Source organism: Tripterygium wilfordii, chromosome 7 (genome assembly GCF_013401445.1).
Source record: "Tripterygium wilfordii isolate XIE 37 chromosome 7, ASM1340144v1, whole genome shotgun sequence".
Taxonomy (NCBI): Eukaryota; Viridiplantae; Streptophyta; class Magnoliopsida; order Celastrales; family Celastraceae; genus Tripterygium; species Tripterygium wilfordii.
The window spans coordinates 12,938,150-12,953,126 of record NC_052238.1 but is presented as its reverse complement, the minus strand read 5'-3'; the positions used below and the strand labels follow the sequence as shown (position 1 = coordinate 12,953,126).

Sequence of the window (14,977 nt, the reverse complement as noted above, 5' to 3'; positions counted from 1 at the left end):
TAAAATTAGCTAACAATTTAATTAGTTATTTATTATCTAAATAATTCGCTACATAAAATTATTTTAAATAATTTTTTCTTTAAATAAAAAATTCTTTAATTATTCAGTTTAAGGTAAAATGCATAATACACCTATATGTAATTTGTCACAACATTTTAAAGAGCATATATGTTACAAACATAAATTGAACCAAATGCTATTAGCATGTCAGACAGCATATATGCTACCATTTTAACCAGCATATATGCTACTTTCAAAATTATCCACTAGACAGATCCATAATTTTTTTCATAATCTGTCATTTATTTTAATAGATAAATCGTTCTGAAATTAAAAAAAAAAGAAAAAAGGTGAAAACTATTGATATTATGCGTTTTTAGGTTTAGGGTTTGGGGTTTAGGAGTATATAATTTAATGAGTTATGTATATAATTTTCAGGAAAGCATTAATGCATTAGGAGTATATAAGTTTGTAAAATGAAAATGGTCATATATGTAATTTAATGAGTTATGTACTTATTAATACATTTTTTCAATTGTTCTTATTGGAACATATCTTTCCACTAGTGCCCTTATTGATAATTACTCCATTATTTTGTAATTTTTTTCTCTGAAAAATGTGATTTGACTTAATGAAATAACAGAGACCACAAATATTATCAACAACTATCCAACTTTTTTTGGTAATTGGGATTTGGGAAGACCCCAACCCAACGGCCACTTGTGACTCCTAGACCAGTTTTAAACCCAAACATGATTACCATAGCCCGCACCATGATCACAAGCATTTTCGACCGGGCCGAAGTCCCCAAAATTGGGTTGTAAGGCTTACGAAACTATGGAACCCCTGAGAAATATCCAGCTAGTTTCGAACTCCCTATCTCAGGCACCTTTAATCCCTAAGTTTGGAGAGGTAACCAATCATACTATCGCCTAATTGTTTACAATTATCCAACTTGGTCCCAACTTATATTTATTTAGCGTATGCATGGATTGTGTTAACCAATATAATCAGACACACATATAAGAGGTGCCAAGTATAAGATGAAAACTCATAAACAACTAAAAGTTCAGAACTATAAAAAGGAGCTCTTGATCGAATAGAACTTGAATCAGAGTAAGGTTCGAGTCCCCTAATAATAATAAACATGACTTACTTGAAAAAAAATATGACACACAAGAATAGGGAGAATCACATGCCATTTTTCAAAACATAAGTACATATTTCACGGACAACCTCAGTTCTCAACTTATTGGGATATCCAGAAAACTTAAAACTAGTTGGAACTGTCATGTATAAGCATTGCTTAATAACTACCTAGCACTTGGAAGCATTTCTGTATCATGTGCCAGAGAGGTCATTTCAAATGAAGTACTTGACCAGTTCTCTGTTTTCCATTTTGTTCCAGATGCCATCTCTACAGCCAAACATTCCTTCAGCTCTGCCAATACACGACTCATATCTGACCTTTGGATTGCAGTTGGTCGTACACATGACATGGCTATCTCCAATGCTTTCCAAGCAACATTGGTGTTGAATTCGCACTGCAACCTACCATCAACAATGCCCTGGATATCCCCTCTTTCGATCAAAGGATTAACCCATTCAAGCATATACGTGCCACTCTCATCGCCTCTAGTGATTACAGGCCGCCCAGTGATTAGCTCTAAAAGAATAATTCCAAAGCTGTAAACATCACTTTTCTTGTTGAAGTTTCCAGTAGATTGATACCTTGATTGGAAACACATATAATTAATAAATGGAAATATTTTCCAAACAAATGAATGATTTTCACGGGATTCTCAATGAGATTCATAATGGGATACAAGAAACTCTTGCTTGATTCCTCCTCTTCTCCACCCTATCTTTTTCAAGAAACTGTTCTCCATGCGACATTATTTGCTAAAGATTTGCTAAAATTTATTAGTATTTGAAACATATTTCTATCAAAATGGTGCCAACTTTGTGAACCAAGAAGATGAAATCATCTATAAAAGTGGTATGGGCACTTAAGACTTACTCAGGATCAAGGTATCCAGGTCTGCCGGCTGGAAGAGTTGTAACATGAGAGTCATTTTCAGTCGCAAAAGATCTGGACAACCCAAAATCAGCAATCTTGGCTTGCATACTTTCATTCAGTAAGATATTGGAAGTTTTTAAATCTCTGTGGATAATAGGTGGTTTGCACCCGTTATGAAGGTATTCCAGCCCTGCCATTCACATTTGAGTTTCTTGAAGCAAAGAAAATGAAAAAAAAAAAAATGAAACCAAATAAATAATTTTTGTCCTTACCATTTGCTGCATCAATGGCAATTTCAAGCCTCATAATCCAACTCAGAACATCTCCATTATTTACTGCAAGCCAAAGTTTCAAGCCCAACTTTTTGTCAGAAAATTAATAGTCATTCTAGTATGCAAGCCCAAGTTTCAAGTTTCCATTGGACAAAAGCTCATGAAATACCTGACAAATGCTGTCGCAAGTTTCCATTGGACATGTATTCATAAATCAATGCCTTGTTACCCCGGTCATCGCTATACCCAACAAGAGAAACTAAGTTTCGGTGATAAACAAGCATCAAGTGTTGCACCTGCAATTCAAATTGGTGCTCCAACAACTTCAATGAGAAAATTTTCAGCATAAGGTAACATATAAATTGTAATTGCTGTTCAACATCGTAAGAATGATAATTTAGAGGCTCTGTCATCACTAAATTCTTGTATCTAACCTCCGCTTGAAATTCTTTATACCCTTGGTAAGATGACGAAGATAGCATCTTAACAGCAACTTGACTGGCATCTCTCATAGTGCCAAGGTAGACTTTTCCATAACCTCCTTCACCAATGACTGTGCTAAAGTTATCGGTAATACGAACAACCTCAGAGTAAGTAAACTGCCGAGTCTTTGGTTTTATTGCATCTTCTTGCTTTGATCTGGTAACTGTCCCCACAGCAATGTATACGGAGTACGAACATAACATTCATAAAAAGGACTTGAGACTATTTCCATTGATATTGTTTACATTCGTAGTTAAGAGATTAGAAAAATACCTTGTCCTTGTTTCCTTTTAATCCTCCAAAATATTACAATAGAAATCAAGAGCAGGAGTGCAACTATAGATGTGACAACTGGAATAATAAAGTTGCTCTTTCCTTCATTTGAATCTGTCTGGCCTGGGTCCAAACTTTCCGGCAGACTGCCATAAACAGAACACGGCAGAAAAGTTATGACATATTAGGTTAACATCAAGTATCTATAAAAACTGAAACGAAATTGGAGTAAGAACTTGTAGATATAAATCCATCTTCCCCATTTATTCCCTTTATTTATCTTAACTGTTTCAGATTTAACAGAAAAAATTATATGAAATATGGAGGCGAACAAAGACGATAAAAGGTGGTTGTAACTGATTTCATCTCTCTCTCTTTCTAAAATTATCTCAAAACTCCCTCTCAACTACACAGCTTTGTGGAGGAGAGGATCCTTCTACTACTCCTCCACCCCCACCTCTGCTTGTGTATTTTCACTGTTTTTCTTTTAGTTTGTTGGTTTTCCTTTGAGATCTGGGGACTTTCTCCTCAGATCTGATGTTTTTCCTACATGATCTGGTGGTCTTCTCCACCGATCTGGTATTTTGGCCCCTCTCTCGTTCAGATATGATTTTTTTGGGTTATTATGAGGGTTTATTTGGAAGCGACGTTTGTCTTTTGGTAGTCCTGATCAAGGTTATGAAGAAAACGTCTCAACACTTCAGGGTCTCCTCTCCAAATCTTATTATTTTGGGAGTTTTCAAGGCAGTTCATCTCAGTGGCATGATATTTGCTTCAAGGCCGCTACTTGCATCCAAAAAAATAATTATATCTCTTTGCTCATGCCATTGTTTTGGATTTTTTTTCTTTCTTCTTGATGTAGGATTTTTTTTTCTTGTACTGTTTCTGCAAGAGGATACTCCTATCTGTATTATGTAATTTGTGATCATTTGTTTTAATTGTTCTTATTCTCAAAAAAGGTGGTTGTAACTAATGGTAGACTAATTAAAAACATGTAAATAATATTGTACAATGCAATTTCTATGCGAACCTCAACTGCAGTTGCCCATGCTCAGATTTTTCCACGAGACCTCTAGGAACTGACCCGTTCAGGTTGTTGCCTGCCAAATTACTGTGGAGACAGAGTGAAAAAAGATCATGCTCTAATTCAAAAATGAGAATTAAGTGTTGAATTATGAAAGTCTGATAACTTACAGGACTTGTAAATTTGGCAGCGATGCTAAAACTTCTGGTATTGACCCAGTAAAATTATTGTAGGACAAATCCCTTAGCAAAAGGAAAATTCATAAGTTCATTGGTAAATAAATCCATTTACACCGTTTTTTTTTGATAGAATCCATTTACACCTGATGGTATGTCAATACCCCTTAATCTAGAGATTATATGGAATTTAATTAACCCAAGATTGTCTTCACTTCCTAATCCACGGGCGTGACAAATTATGCATGATAATTCCATTAGAAAAATAGAGATTAACGAATGGTTTAGTGAATTTTTCCATGTATGTACAAGGAGATATACGAAATTACCAAAAAATTCCTTATTCGTAATAAACTCATGAGTAAGCATCCCAATATTTGGAAAATTGGAATGTTTTTCCAAAAGAAAAGTTTGTTGTTCCAACGTCTTGGACTAGCCATCCCCTTAAAAGATATTATTAAAAGATCATCAACTCCCATTGAAACGGATGTAGCGGTGGCTTAGCGGAAATCCAAAGTTTTTACGTGATCCATGATGTCTGATGTATACGTCATTTTGAAGTGATCTATTAATCTATGAATAAACCGTATAATGAAAGTTCCATCTATCGCTTTATGGCCCCTTCAGCCATAAGTACCTCCATACCCCGTTAGGTAGAGATGACAATGGATTTTATCAATGATTGGAAAACTCCCTTTTCTCGATCTTGATTTAGAAACAAAGTAACCAGGCCCTAGTTGAACAAAATAGACTCAATTTTATGAATTTACCCCAGTATCGTCCAAAGAATTAGATCTCTATACAACATTGGCCGAGCTAATATTGAAAATCAATAGTGGCTTAGAAGATACTTACAAGGAATACAATGCTCTCAGGTTGGCAAATGAAGAAGTTATGTTCCCATTTAGTTTGCTTGAGTTCAAGTTCCTGCTCGTAATTAATTAATAGAGTAAGAGGGGATTGTCATTGTCAAAGTATACATATAACGCAAGTGGTTGAAATGAATATGACTCTTCGTTTTCTAGAACACTTTAAATCATCTAAAAACAAATGAAGTAAATTCTATTTCCTATTCAATGGAATAATCTTGGTGAGTAGTATTTGACATATAACAAAATGGTGCCAACAAGTATTGAGTCCTCATAATTCTGCATATAGAAACTGAAATGGAACTTACAATGAGATAATCCTTGGACTAATGCCGTCACTACAGTTCAAACCATTCCATAAAAAATTGCGTGGGACACAGGGGTCTCCTTGCCAGTCATCTCTGGTTATCTTGTATGTTTGTTTGACGGCTATGATTGCATCAACTGTCACCATTTCAGAACACAAAGATATGAGAGGTACTGTACGTGGAGCCAAAACATATTAATGTTGCACAATGCATCTTTGGTGAGGGCAAGATGTCTTGTGATGTCGTGTTTAAATTTGTGTTTGCTTCAATAAATTTCAGATTACAATATGAGTATGAAACTAGTATAACTCGGAAATAAATACATACGATCATCTTGATTTGTTGGTGATTGCTGGAGTGGACGTCCATGGTAAATCTCAAAGGCATTGAGGATGGGTGGAAGACCAGAGTCCGTTGTCTTAGAAATTGTGAAGTTAGCATTTCCTCTAAGAGGAGCAGCTTGGGGACACAAAGACTGCGGCTGCAAGTAATCTAGAGTGATGGGGTTAGAAACATAGTTGATGTTGTTCAACGTGATAGTGATTCGTCTTGACTGAGCTTCAGCGACTTCCTCAGATTCCATGAAGTGAAAGCAGAAGTAATATTCCCTCTGGGGATTGAGGGTCAAATAATAACTCAAGTCTGTCTTGTTTTTTTGGGGCATGACTGCTGTTCTCAACACTTGTGTCGGTAATTTGTAAACAGTACCGCTGCTGGATGCTGTAATATTTGATGTGGTATTAATTGGAATCCCAGGAGAAAAGTTGTCAGGCGACCAGAGGCGATCATAAGGGTCATCCTTGTGCCTAGTGATGAGACCATGTCAACCATATATTAGATCATGCACAATAAAAATTGTTTTTAAATACATACATAATAATCAACTGAAATTTGCTAAAAATTATATTTTAATTTTTTTCTACGTTCCAACAGAAAGATGCATATTTTAATATTGGAACCCTCAGGTTCGGAGAAGCATAGAATATTGTCAGGTTATTCAAGTTCTTTGGACTCAAACTAGGGATTGCACAAGAAAGAAGAGGAAGAGGAGGAAGAACAAGAAGAACACCTGACAATAGTCCTTCCTTGGGTGCCAATATCGAATCGGGCTGCCACGGCTAGTGCTCCTGCATATTCAATCCTGTACATGGACTTGTCGAGAAGACGTAATTCCAAAGCAGATATGAAAGGTGTTCCTGACCCAGTGTTTACAAGACACACATGTATCACATCCCTTGGTGCTACATGTATAATTTCATATATAACATAAGTAGACATATCGCCAATCAGAACAGTCTCCCAGAAATTAACACCCAGATGTAGATCAAATTTGGGATTTCCATTCTGTCCATCATAATTTCCATACAAGAAGACAGCTCTGATGAGATAGCTATTGTTCTTGCCTTGAATTGGCTTCAAAGTGTAGCAGTTCTTCGTTCCTTGTGGAAAGCTCCTCAGGTTGATTAGCTGCTGCCCGTATAGCGGGTCTTGAGGGGTGTATTCGCCTTGTATTTCTCCATTCTCACCAGAGCTTGTGAACTCCAAATCCGACTTGTAGAATATACCACTCGCTTCATCAAAATAATCTTGGCTCGACCCACAATCAATGCTAATGAAATCTGCTTCACAATCAATGGATATATTACACAAATAGATTCTATAATTCGAAAAAGACTGTTAATTTTATTCCCTCCCATGTGAAACCCCAATAGTAGCAGTAGAAGCAGAGAAGAAGAAAACTTGGGTTTTGTCACTTTTTATCATAAAAATAATGAAGAAAGTGTGTTACGCTTTGAAAATTGATATCTGAAGCTTATATTACCTGGATTCTCACTAGCAAGTGTTCTTCTTCCACCATATGAAGAATTTGTAGATGCGTCTAGTTTCGTTCCAAGACTAGTGATTACTAGAACTGAAACTAATTCTAATACCAAAACCAAAACAAACATTTGGACACAAACCATTTTCCTACAAATGAAAAGTTTAGGATACTCTTAGGTCCCTTACCATATATGCATAGTGCCCATGGAGACTAGACTTACCGGTACACAGGTGGCCAAAATGATCAGTTCCTTAGTGAGAAAAAAATATCCACCACAAAGACACTTGTCAATTATCAAAAATAATTGTTTCAACGTTTGCATGAATTTTCTCTTCATATTACTATTGTCGCATTAATTATAATTTTCTAAGAAAATCATAGATAATTGTTTCAACTCTAACTCACATCAGAATGCCGTGGCAAACAGGAATCCATAATTTCAAAATCGTTCATCAAGAATCACCACAAAGCTTACTAGTGACTTTTGGAAGCATTAAATAATTTAGGACCACAAAGCCAACTTGGCCACAACTCCGGGTGGACCAAAAGATAGACTTTAATAATAAGTCTTTTTCATGTGTAATAAGTGTCCTAAACAACAACTCTATATGAGAACCATGAGTAACTCAGGTAGCATTTATGTGTATGGTATCTCATAGAGCTCTCGAGCTCGAGCCTCTCCGATCTCCTTCCCTATATTCCAAAAACAAAAAACAAAAAACAACAACTCTATCCTATTTACCGGATGAGATTAAAAAAAATAAATAAATAAAAAATTCCCTCCAATCAGATCCTGTATTTTACTAGTAAAGTATAGAGGTGCTACAGTGATCCGCTAGATATAGTGGATTACTATCGCTCCGCTACACATTATTTTACTATTAAGATCGTGGATATGTCAATGCCTTCATCCAGTGGAACTCTGATGACAAGAACAAAGAGAGTGAATAGAGATCAGCTCCACCGGTGGTCAGCGTCTCAACTTCTCAGACATGGTGATAAACTCTCATTTTCTTTTTCACCATTAAGGTCCCTATCAATATAAAATCAGATACCTCAAACAGCCACCATCGCGGAAGGAAGCCCAAACGAGGATTTTTCAGGGATTTTGACTTTTGATCTCATGTGCTTCTAGGTCATTCTCAATAGATGTAAAATGAAAGTAATTTCAATCGTTCGATCTAAAATTCATTTTTGGATTTATAAAAAAATAAAAAAGATTTGTAATCCAATGATGGGTTTAATTTAATATTTAATTTCTTGGTCCAAAACATATGCCGAAGACCAACGGGCCTATTGGTCGGACCTCTATTTTGAGGTCCTAATGTCATTTAATTAGGATGTTCTAGCATTTAGGTAGTATATTTATGCTTAATTTAGTTAGTTTCACTCTTATAGTTGTCTCTCATTGGTTTTGTAAAAAATCGGGCTAAGACGATTAAATTAGAGACTTTTGGAGCTGAAGAAAGGAGCTGCAAATTCAACAGTGTCCGGAAACCCCATGGTACCGTCCGGACACTTCCTTCACAATTGGAAACATAAGCTTCAACAAAATTCGAGGGCAAAGTGTCCGAACACCATTGCTATCATTCGGACACCTAGAAGCAAAATTGAAGGTAGAGGCTCCTAACTTTTGAAGAGCTTCGAGTGTCTGGACACCCTTCAACAATCAGCCGTCTGGACACCTTAAGACAAAAAGAGAGTCAGGTGCTTCACCAAAATTGCTAAAGACATGAAGTGTCTGGACATCTCTCCTAAGTGGTCGAACACCTGTTGTGATTCTGCACAGAAATTTCAAGGGCATTTGGGACAAATCTTATTTGTAACCAATGGGAGACGACTTTGTAAGGGTAGTTAGGAATTTTTCATTGTAAAAAGAGGGTAAAAACCCAATTCCAAGGGTTTTGCCTCATTCATTCATTCTACAACATATATAGCCTCTTTGTAGTCTCTCTCTAGGCTTTGCTTGGTTGTTGTGATTTTGATTGTAAACATTAGTTTTCTTCTATAAAATTGATGTTTATCGTCATTATGATGAGTGGCTAAATCTCTTTTCTAATTTCTAGTCCCTAACGGTGGGTGTAAGGTTTCGATTACTCAAGGTATGCTTAAAGAGTCGAAGCTTCGATCTCTCTCCTTTAATTCCTTGATTATCTAGTCAGGGATTCAATTTAATATATTTGATTTAAATTTGTGGAATCCCAATGCATGATTTCCTTAACTAATTGAGTTTTGCATTGCATAACTATTAATTATGTGTATTGATAATGGAGTTTTGGGTTAATTACGGAATATGCATGGGAGAGTTATGGTTAATTGGTCTTTGAGTGTGAAACTACGGTGTTAGTCAGCCTAGCCCCAGGGGGGAATATTAATCCATAAAATTCGGTGTCTACCCCTTTGCGTTCATCATAGACCAAAAGGCCTGATGGCCTCCAAGTAGGAATCAAAGTCTTTATGCCCAAATTTTCTTTACATATGCATGATTGATAGTATCGCATAATGCATTGTGTATGGTTATGCGTGTTTACAATGTTACCCTGAGTATGAGAATCGAGTATCCACCGGGACGGATTAGAGATTAGGTTTCTGATTAATTGTTTTCAAATCAAATCATGCTTTAATTGGTTACAATCTTGTTTAAATGCTATCGAGTCATTCGGCCATCTTTCTTACTTATTTTTGTTTTGATATTCATTGCATTTAGTAGTGCTTGCTAGTAGTTGCATATCATTCACTTCCAAATTTGCATACCACTTCCTTGAGGGTTCGATACCAGTCTCACAGGATTATAAGTTGCGGATACCCTACACTTGGGTTAAGTACACACACGCTGGTATCGGTTAGTTATCTTCATGAATTCTTATTTGTAGTAAAAGTGACTTCTAGTCACTTAATGACACATGGCGACATAGGGGTTTTGCACTAATGGTCATTCTTATCCAACCACCAATGGACAAATGGAAAGGCAATGAGGTTTTGCACTGATTTCTTGTTCATTTTGTAGGGATTTTAATTTTATGTGAGCTGAAATCCAGGAACCTATTGTTGGAGATCAGGATAAGCTTAGAAGAGGATTGGGAGATTTTGAAATTTACAACCCACACGCTCCTAAATTATCTTGAACATATTTTCAACAATTGCATGATGAATAGGGTTCAAACTTGACTTCCTCCTACACTTGGAAGGTTAAGCCACATTCTCACATTCAACAACCAGTAGTTGTCAATAATGAAAACCTCCAACCTCTTTCCATTAACTGCAACCATGAAGCCAACATTCCAGGGGAGTAGGAAGAGTTACAATGAATTAGTGCTCCATCAGCCTCAATAAGGAAAGACAATGACCTGGATCTATCACCATGATCCATACAACTTGAAGATGTGGAAGTCACAGAAGATTGCTCCAGTTACCTAAGCACCAAGCTAACAAGCAGTTTCCCATGATCTACCATGACAAGACATGTCAAGATCATGCCTAGGGAATAGGAGATGACCACCACCAAGACTATAAAAAGAATAAGAAGCAGGATTTGCAAGTATCCCATGTCAAACACAAACTCCGTGTCTCTAAACTTTATCCATTACATTAGCATAACTCATGTCAACTAGCTTTAGCCCAATTATTTCCTTTACAAGCCTCCGTGGCTGTAGTCTCCATAGCTATCATTTTTTATTTTAGCCTGAAAGGACGTTATTTCATACATTACATGATGAATTCCTAATGAAAACCATAACGCATTCTAGTGATGTGTTATTTTCATTATGTCTAATAGAAGAACTCTTGTTCCGGTATTTGTCTTCTATCTTATGCTTTTCTCAATTGGCACTTGATAGGGAATCAATCACATGTACTTGTTTTCTCCATTCATTTCTATCATAGATTATACATTCATCAACTCCTATTGAATTCATATCATTTCTTATTATTTCAAGGCATGTCTTTTTTGGTCTTCCTTGCCGCCTCATACTCTCTCCTATATAAATTCTCTCATTCCTTCTAACCGTCGCACCGCTATCTCTCCATAGAACATGTCCATATCATCTCAAGCGATTTTCTCGCAACTTATCTTCAATAGGTGCTACTCCTACCTTAAATCTAATAATTTCATTTCTTATCCTATCTTTACTAATGTGAGCACACATCAAACGAAGCATTCACATTTCTGCTACATGTATTTTTTTGGATATGTTGTCTCTTGATAGCCCAACACTCGAAACCATACATTATTGCAAGTTGAATAACTCACCTGTAGAATTTTCCCTAAAACCTTAAGAGAATCCTTTGGTAGCATAATACCCCGGATGCACTATTCCACTTACTCCACCCCTTTTTAATCCTATTAACTACATCATCTCTTATATCTTTGTCTTCTTGGAAAATTGATCCCAGATATTTAAAAGCCATACAATTTGTTACTTCTCTCCCATCTAATTCAATTGTTTGTCATTATCTACTTTTTGGTGCGCAAATCTCATATCAAAAATCCTTGGACTAATGGCACGTCTTAGCACGCTTGCAGTACACATCACCACATCACATGCCTAAATACTCATGCTCTCGAGCACCGGAATTGGAAGATACTGGCATCTTCGACACTTATAAACCCATCTTCTTTCCCATGTCTAGTCGATGTGGGACTTTGGCTTGCACCTAACATAGTTTCAAGCATTTGTAGTCATGATAAATCAAATAAGAAAAGTGGTTGAACAAGTAGCAAGACACCCGTCTACGCCCCTTTCACCCAGGGACACATAACGTTTTTGAACCAACTAGTTTTCGCGAAGGTGAAGGAGAAGGAAATATAGTCCCATTCTTGTCAAACGTCTAATTCGAGAAATATCCTCAGCAAATAACAATTTGATGCAGACTAAGGAGCAAATAGCAAAGAATGTGCAACAAGTATGTCAACAGACTTTCTTGCATAATCAATAAGCTCTTCAATGTAATCCCATGAATTTTGGCAAATTCTTCGATCAATGCAAGGCTCGCAACAAGTTTTGTATCCATTTTCAGCCCCACAATATTCTACACACACCAAAACAACCAGCTATACCTCAACCCTCATAAGAGTTTCTGAGCTAGTTACCATGTTAAAGGTCAGCCAACTGTTTTCATATCCCAACACCAGCAATGGACTGTCTATTGTCAATAATTCAGTTTCAATTCCTACAATCACTCATTCAACTCCTATGCAAACCGTTCAGAATTCTGGAGCGCAAGAAATAGGTTTTCAGATGAAGTCTTCTGGCTTTAGCTCTTCTCCTCCAATAATCGATATTTCTATCATTAAAAGTACAATTACTCCTTTTGGAACAAGATCGAATGAACAGAGGGAAGTTAATAATGTCAACCTGATGCTTTCAAGTTATACCTCCTATAGAATAATGGAGAGAACCATATGTCCAACTACAATAGCAGCATTACCAGCCTTATCCTCGTAATGAACTCGAGAGGCATGGTTACTATGGCTATCAACAACCTTACCATTTACAACAGGTGATCCATAATCAATATCAGCAAGTGGTAAATGACAGTAAAGTTATGAACTCCATACTTTTCTTTTTCCTGAAGGAAGGACACTCAGTCAACTTTGGAGCACATAGCCCGTTTCATCATCCAGTGTGGACAAGTAGGCTCAAAAGATGACTACAAGCTCAAGCTACTCAGAAAATCCCTCACTGGTATTGTCACGCCCCTCTCTCCTAAGATATACCGAAGTATACCTATACCACAGAAACGTGACCGGCAGGGGACACCCTATCCCCCGAACCAGATCCCAACCAGATCTCAAATCTAAAACTAAACCCAACAGACATAATCATAATAATAATAAAAACTACCATAATATCCACAAAGTACATCCACCTATGTACATATACAACAGCGGAATAATAAAATATATCTACCCGATACCAAACCGTATAGTATCTACAAATACAATACAATAAGTTCTCACACCCACACTGAAGAGTCAGCCCAAGGCTACACACCAGCTCACGCATCCCTCTGCCGACCGCCATCACCTACATCCAACTCACCTGAAAGGGGATAAAGAAGAGGGGTGAGCCACAAAGCTCAGTAGGGCGTAGAGAGGAACACCAATATCCATAAATAATAGTAATAAATCCAGAAATGTAATGCATAGTATGCAATACAGTAAATATACATCCATCAGTAAGTAAACCAAATAGCACAATAGCCGATAAGGCTAAACAGCACTGGAACCACCCACACTGGTCTCCAGAAATCCATACACCAATCCAATCAAGTGAAATGGTAGCCGATAAGGCTATCCAACACTGTAACCACCAAATCAATCTCCAATAATCCATCACACCCCTGGACCCACCCTAATCCCCGTAGGGTGTCTCCCAGTCCAGGACTACACCGAAACTGGATGAGGATCGGGTATCCCGATAGCATAGCCTACACCAGAGGGCGTCCCCTGTGATGCACCCCATCTCAGACGGTCCACCGGTATATATATCCGGTCTGTATATGTATATATATCATCCATCAGAAATCCATATCCGATCATTTGGGCGCCTATATGGGCCCACAATCCACGTCCACATCCAACACCTCCAATCACCACTCACAGAAACATACCAACAGTGATATATAACAGAGAATATAAATCAACATGTAAACAGGTCGTATTTCCACCCCCGGAAACCAACAAAACCATAACATCGTCAGAGTCCGTAAAATCAGAACTCTAAAGTCACATGCAAGAGTAAGGAAACCCCTACCTGGAAATCGGAAAGCAAATACCACGCAAACGTCCCCGTCAACCCCTGACTCCGAAAGTCAACCCGCTTCAAATCTCAACTGAGATTACCGTCTACACCGAAAAACACGATATACGAAAATACAATTAAAATACGGTCGGTCAACTATGGTCAACGGTCAAACAGTATTGAACCGGGCCAAACAGTGCAAAACCGGTCAAACCGGGTCAAACAGTGCAAAACCGGTCAAACAGTGCAAAACCGGGTCAAACAGTGGCAAACCGGGTCAAACAGTGGCAAACCGGGTCAAACTGGGTCAGACCGGTCAACAGACCAGTCAACCGAGTCAACTCGGCCTGACTCGGTCAACTCGGCTGAAACCCATTCAACACTACCACCGGAGATCCGGCCACCCAAACCTGCCAAATCTTATATCAAATCGAAGAGCTCGATGAGATGAACTCATAGGTACCTGAAAGAAGTCAAACCATCGCCGGAATCGACCGGATCGACCAAAAGAAATTCAAGGTGACCGAAACTTCAAACTCCGATATCTTCCTAACCGTAGCTCCGATCGACTTGATTCAAGTTGGGTTACACTCGTCTCGTCAATACGCTTCTTTTGATACCAAACACAGCCATCATCGTCACCGGAATCAGAAAATCACCAGGAGAGAGAAAGGTGTACGGGAGAGAGAAGAGTTGTGAGGAAGAGGGTGTATTTGTAAATAGTGAGAAATCTGGGTATTTAACTTATTTACTTAAAACTTCACTGTAGTCCCTGAAATTTTACGAAAATGCCACTCACCAAATGTAAAAATCCAACTAACTAAAAAAAAACATAATAAATCCAATTTAAATCCGATTTGAGTGATTCTTGCGTCTAAAATTTTCTTTTAAAATCCTCCACTTATGAAAAATATTTCCAGATTTTTATCTTAATTTAATTTTTATTCTCTTCAAATACCGGTTCACCAACACAGAGGTTCCCTCCAC

General features: G+C 37.5%; 1 protein-coding gene across 2 annotated transcripts; it reads right to left on the bottom strand.

The window, feature by feature from the left end:
* Positions 1-1,062: 1,062 nt before the first annotated feature.
* LOC120001824 (probable LRR receptor-like serine/threonine-protein kinase At1g05700) lies at positions 1,063-7,677 on the bottom strand. 2 transcript variants are annotated; one of them, XM_038850300.1, is made up of 13 exons: positions 7,248-7,677; positions 6,495-7,044; positions 5,753-6,231; positions 5,426-5,561; positions 5,104-5,175; positions 4,243-4,314; positions 4,079-4,159; positions 3,049-3,194; positions 2,727-2,938; positions 2,462-2,588; positions 2,293-2,355; positions 2,021-2,210; positions 1,063-1,731 (listed from the first exon to the last, which is right to left on the bottom strand). In XM_038850300.1, exons 1-13 carry the CDS (start codon positions 7,387-7,389, stop codon positions 1,314-1,316), a joined length of 2,688 nt encoding a protein of 895 aa, XP_038706228.1. In that variant the 5' UTR covers positions 7,390-7,677; the 3' UTR covers positions 1,063-1,313. The 2 variants fall into 2 exon arrangements, with proteins under 2 accessions (XP_038706228.1, XP_038706230.1); XM_038850302.1 differs by lacking the exon at positions 4,243-4,314.
* Positions 7,678-14,977: the final 7,300 nt, after the last annotated feature.

Bases quoted from the DNA above. Each gene is read 5' to 3' on its own strand.
- LOC120001824 (XM_038850300.1), bottom strand. From the start codon at position 7,389: ATGGTTTGTGTCCAAATGTTTGTTTTGGTTTTGGTATTAGAATTAGTT. The intron at 5,176-5,425 runs GTAAGTTCCATT...AATTACGAGCAG, and splicing joins AGTCCAAGGATTATCTCATT to GAACTTGAACTCAAGCAAAC. The intron at 2,356-2,461 runs GTATTTCATGAG...TTTGGCTTGCAG, and splicing joins CTTGCGACAGCATTTGTCAG to TAAATAATGGAGATGTTCTG.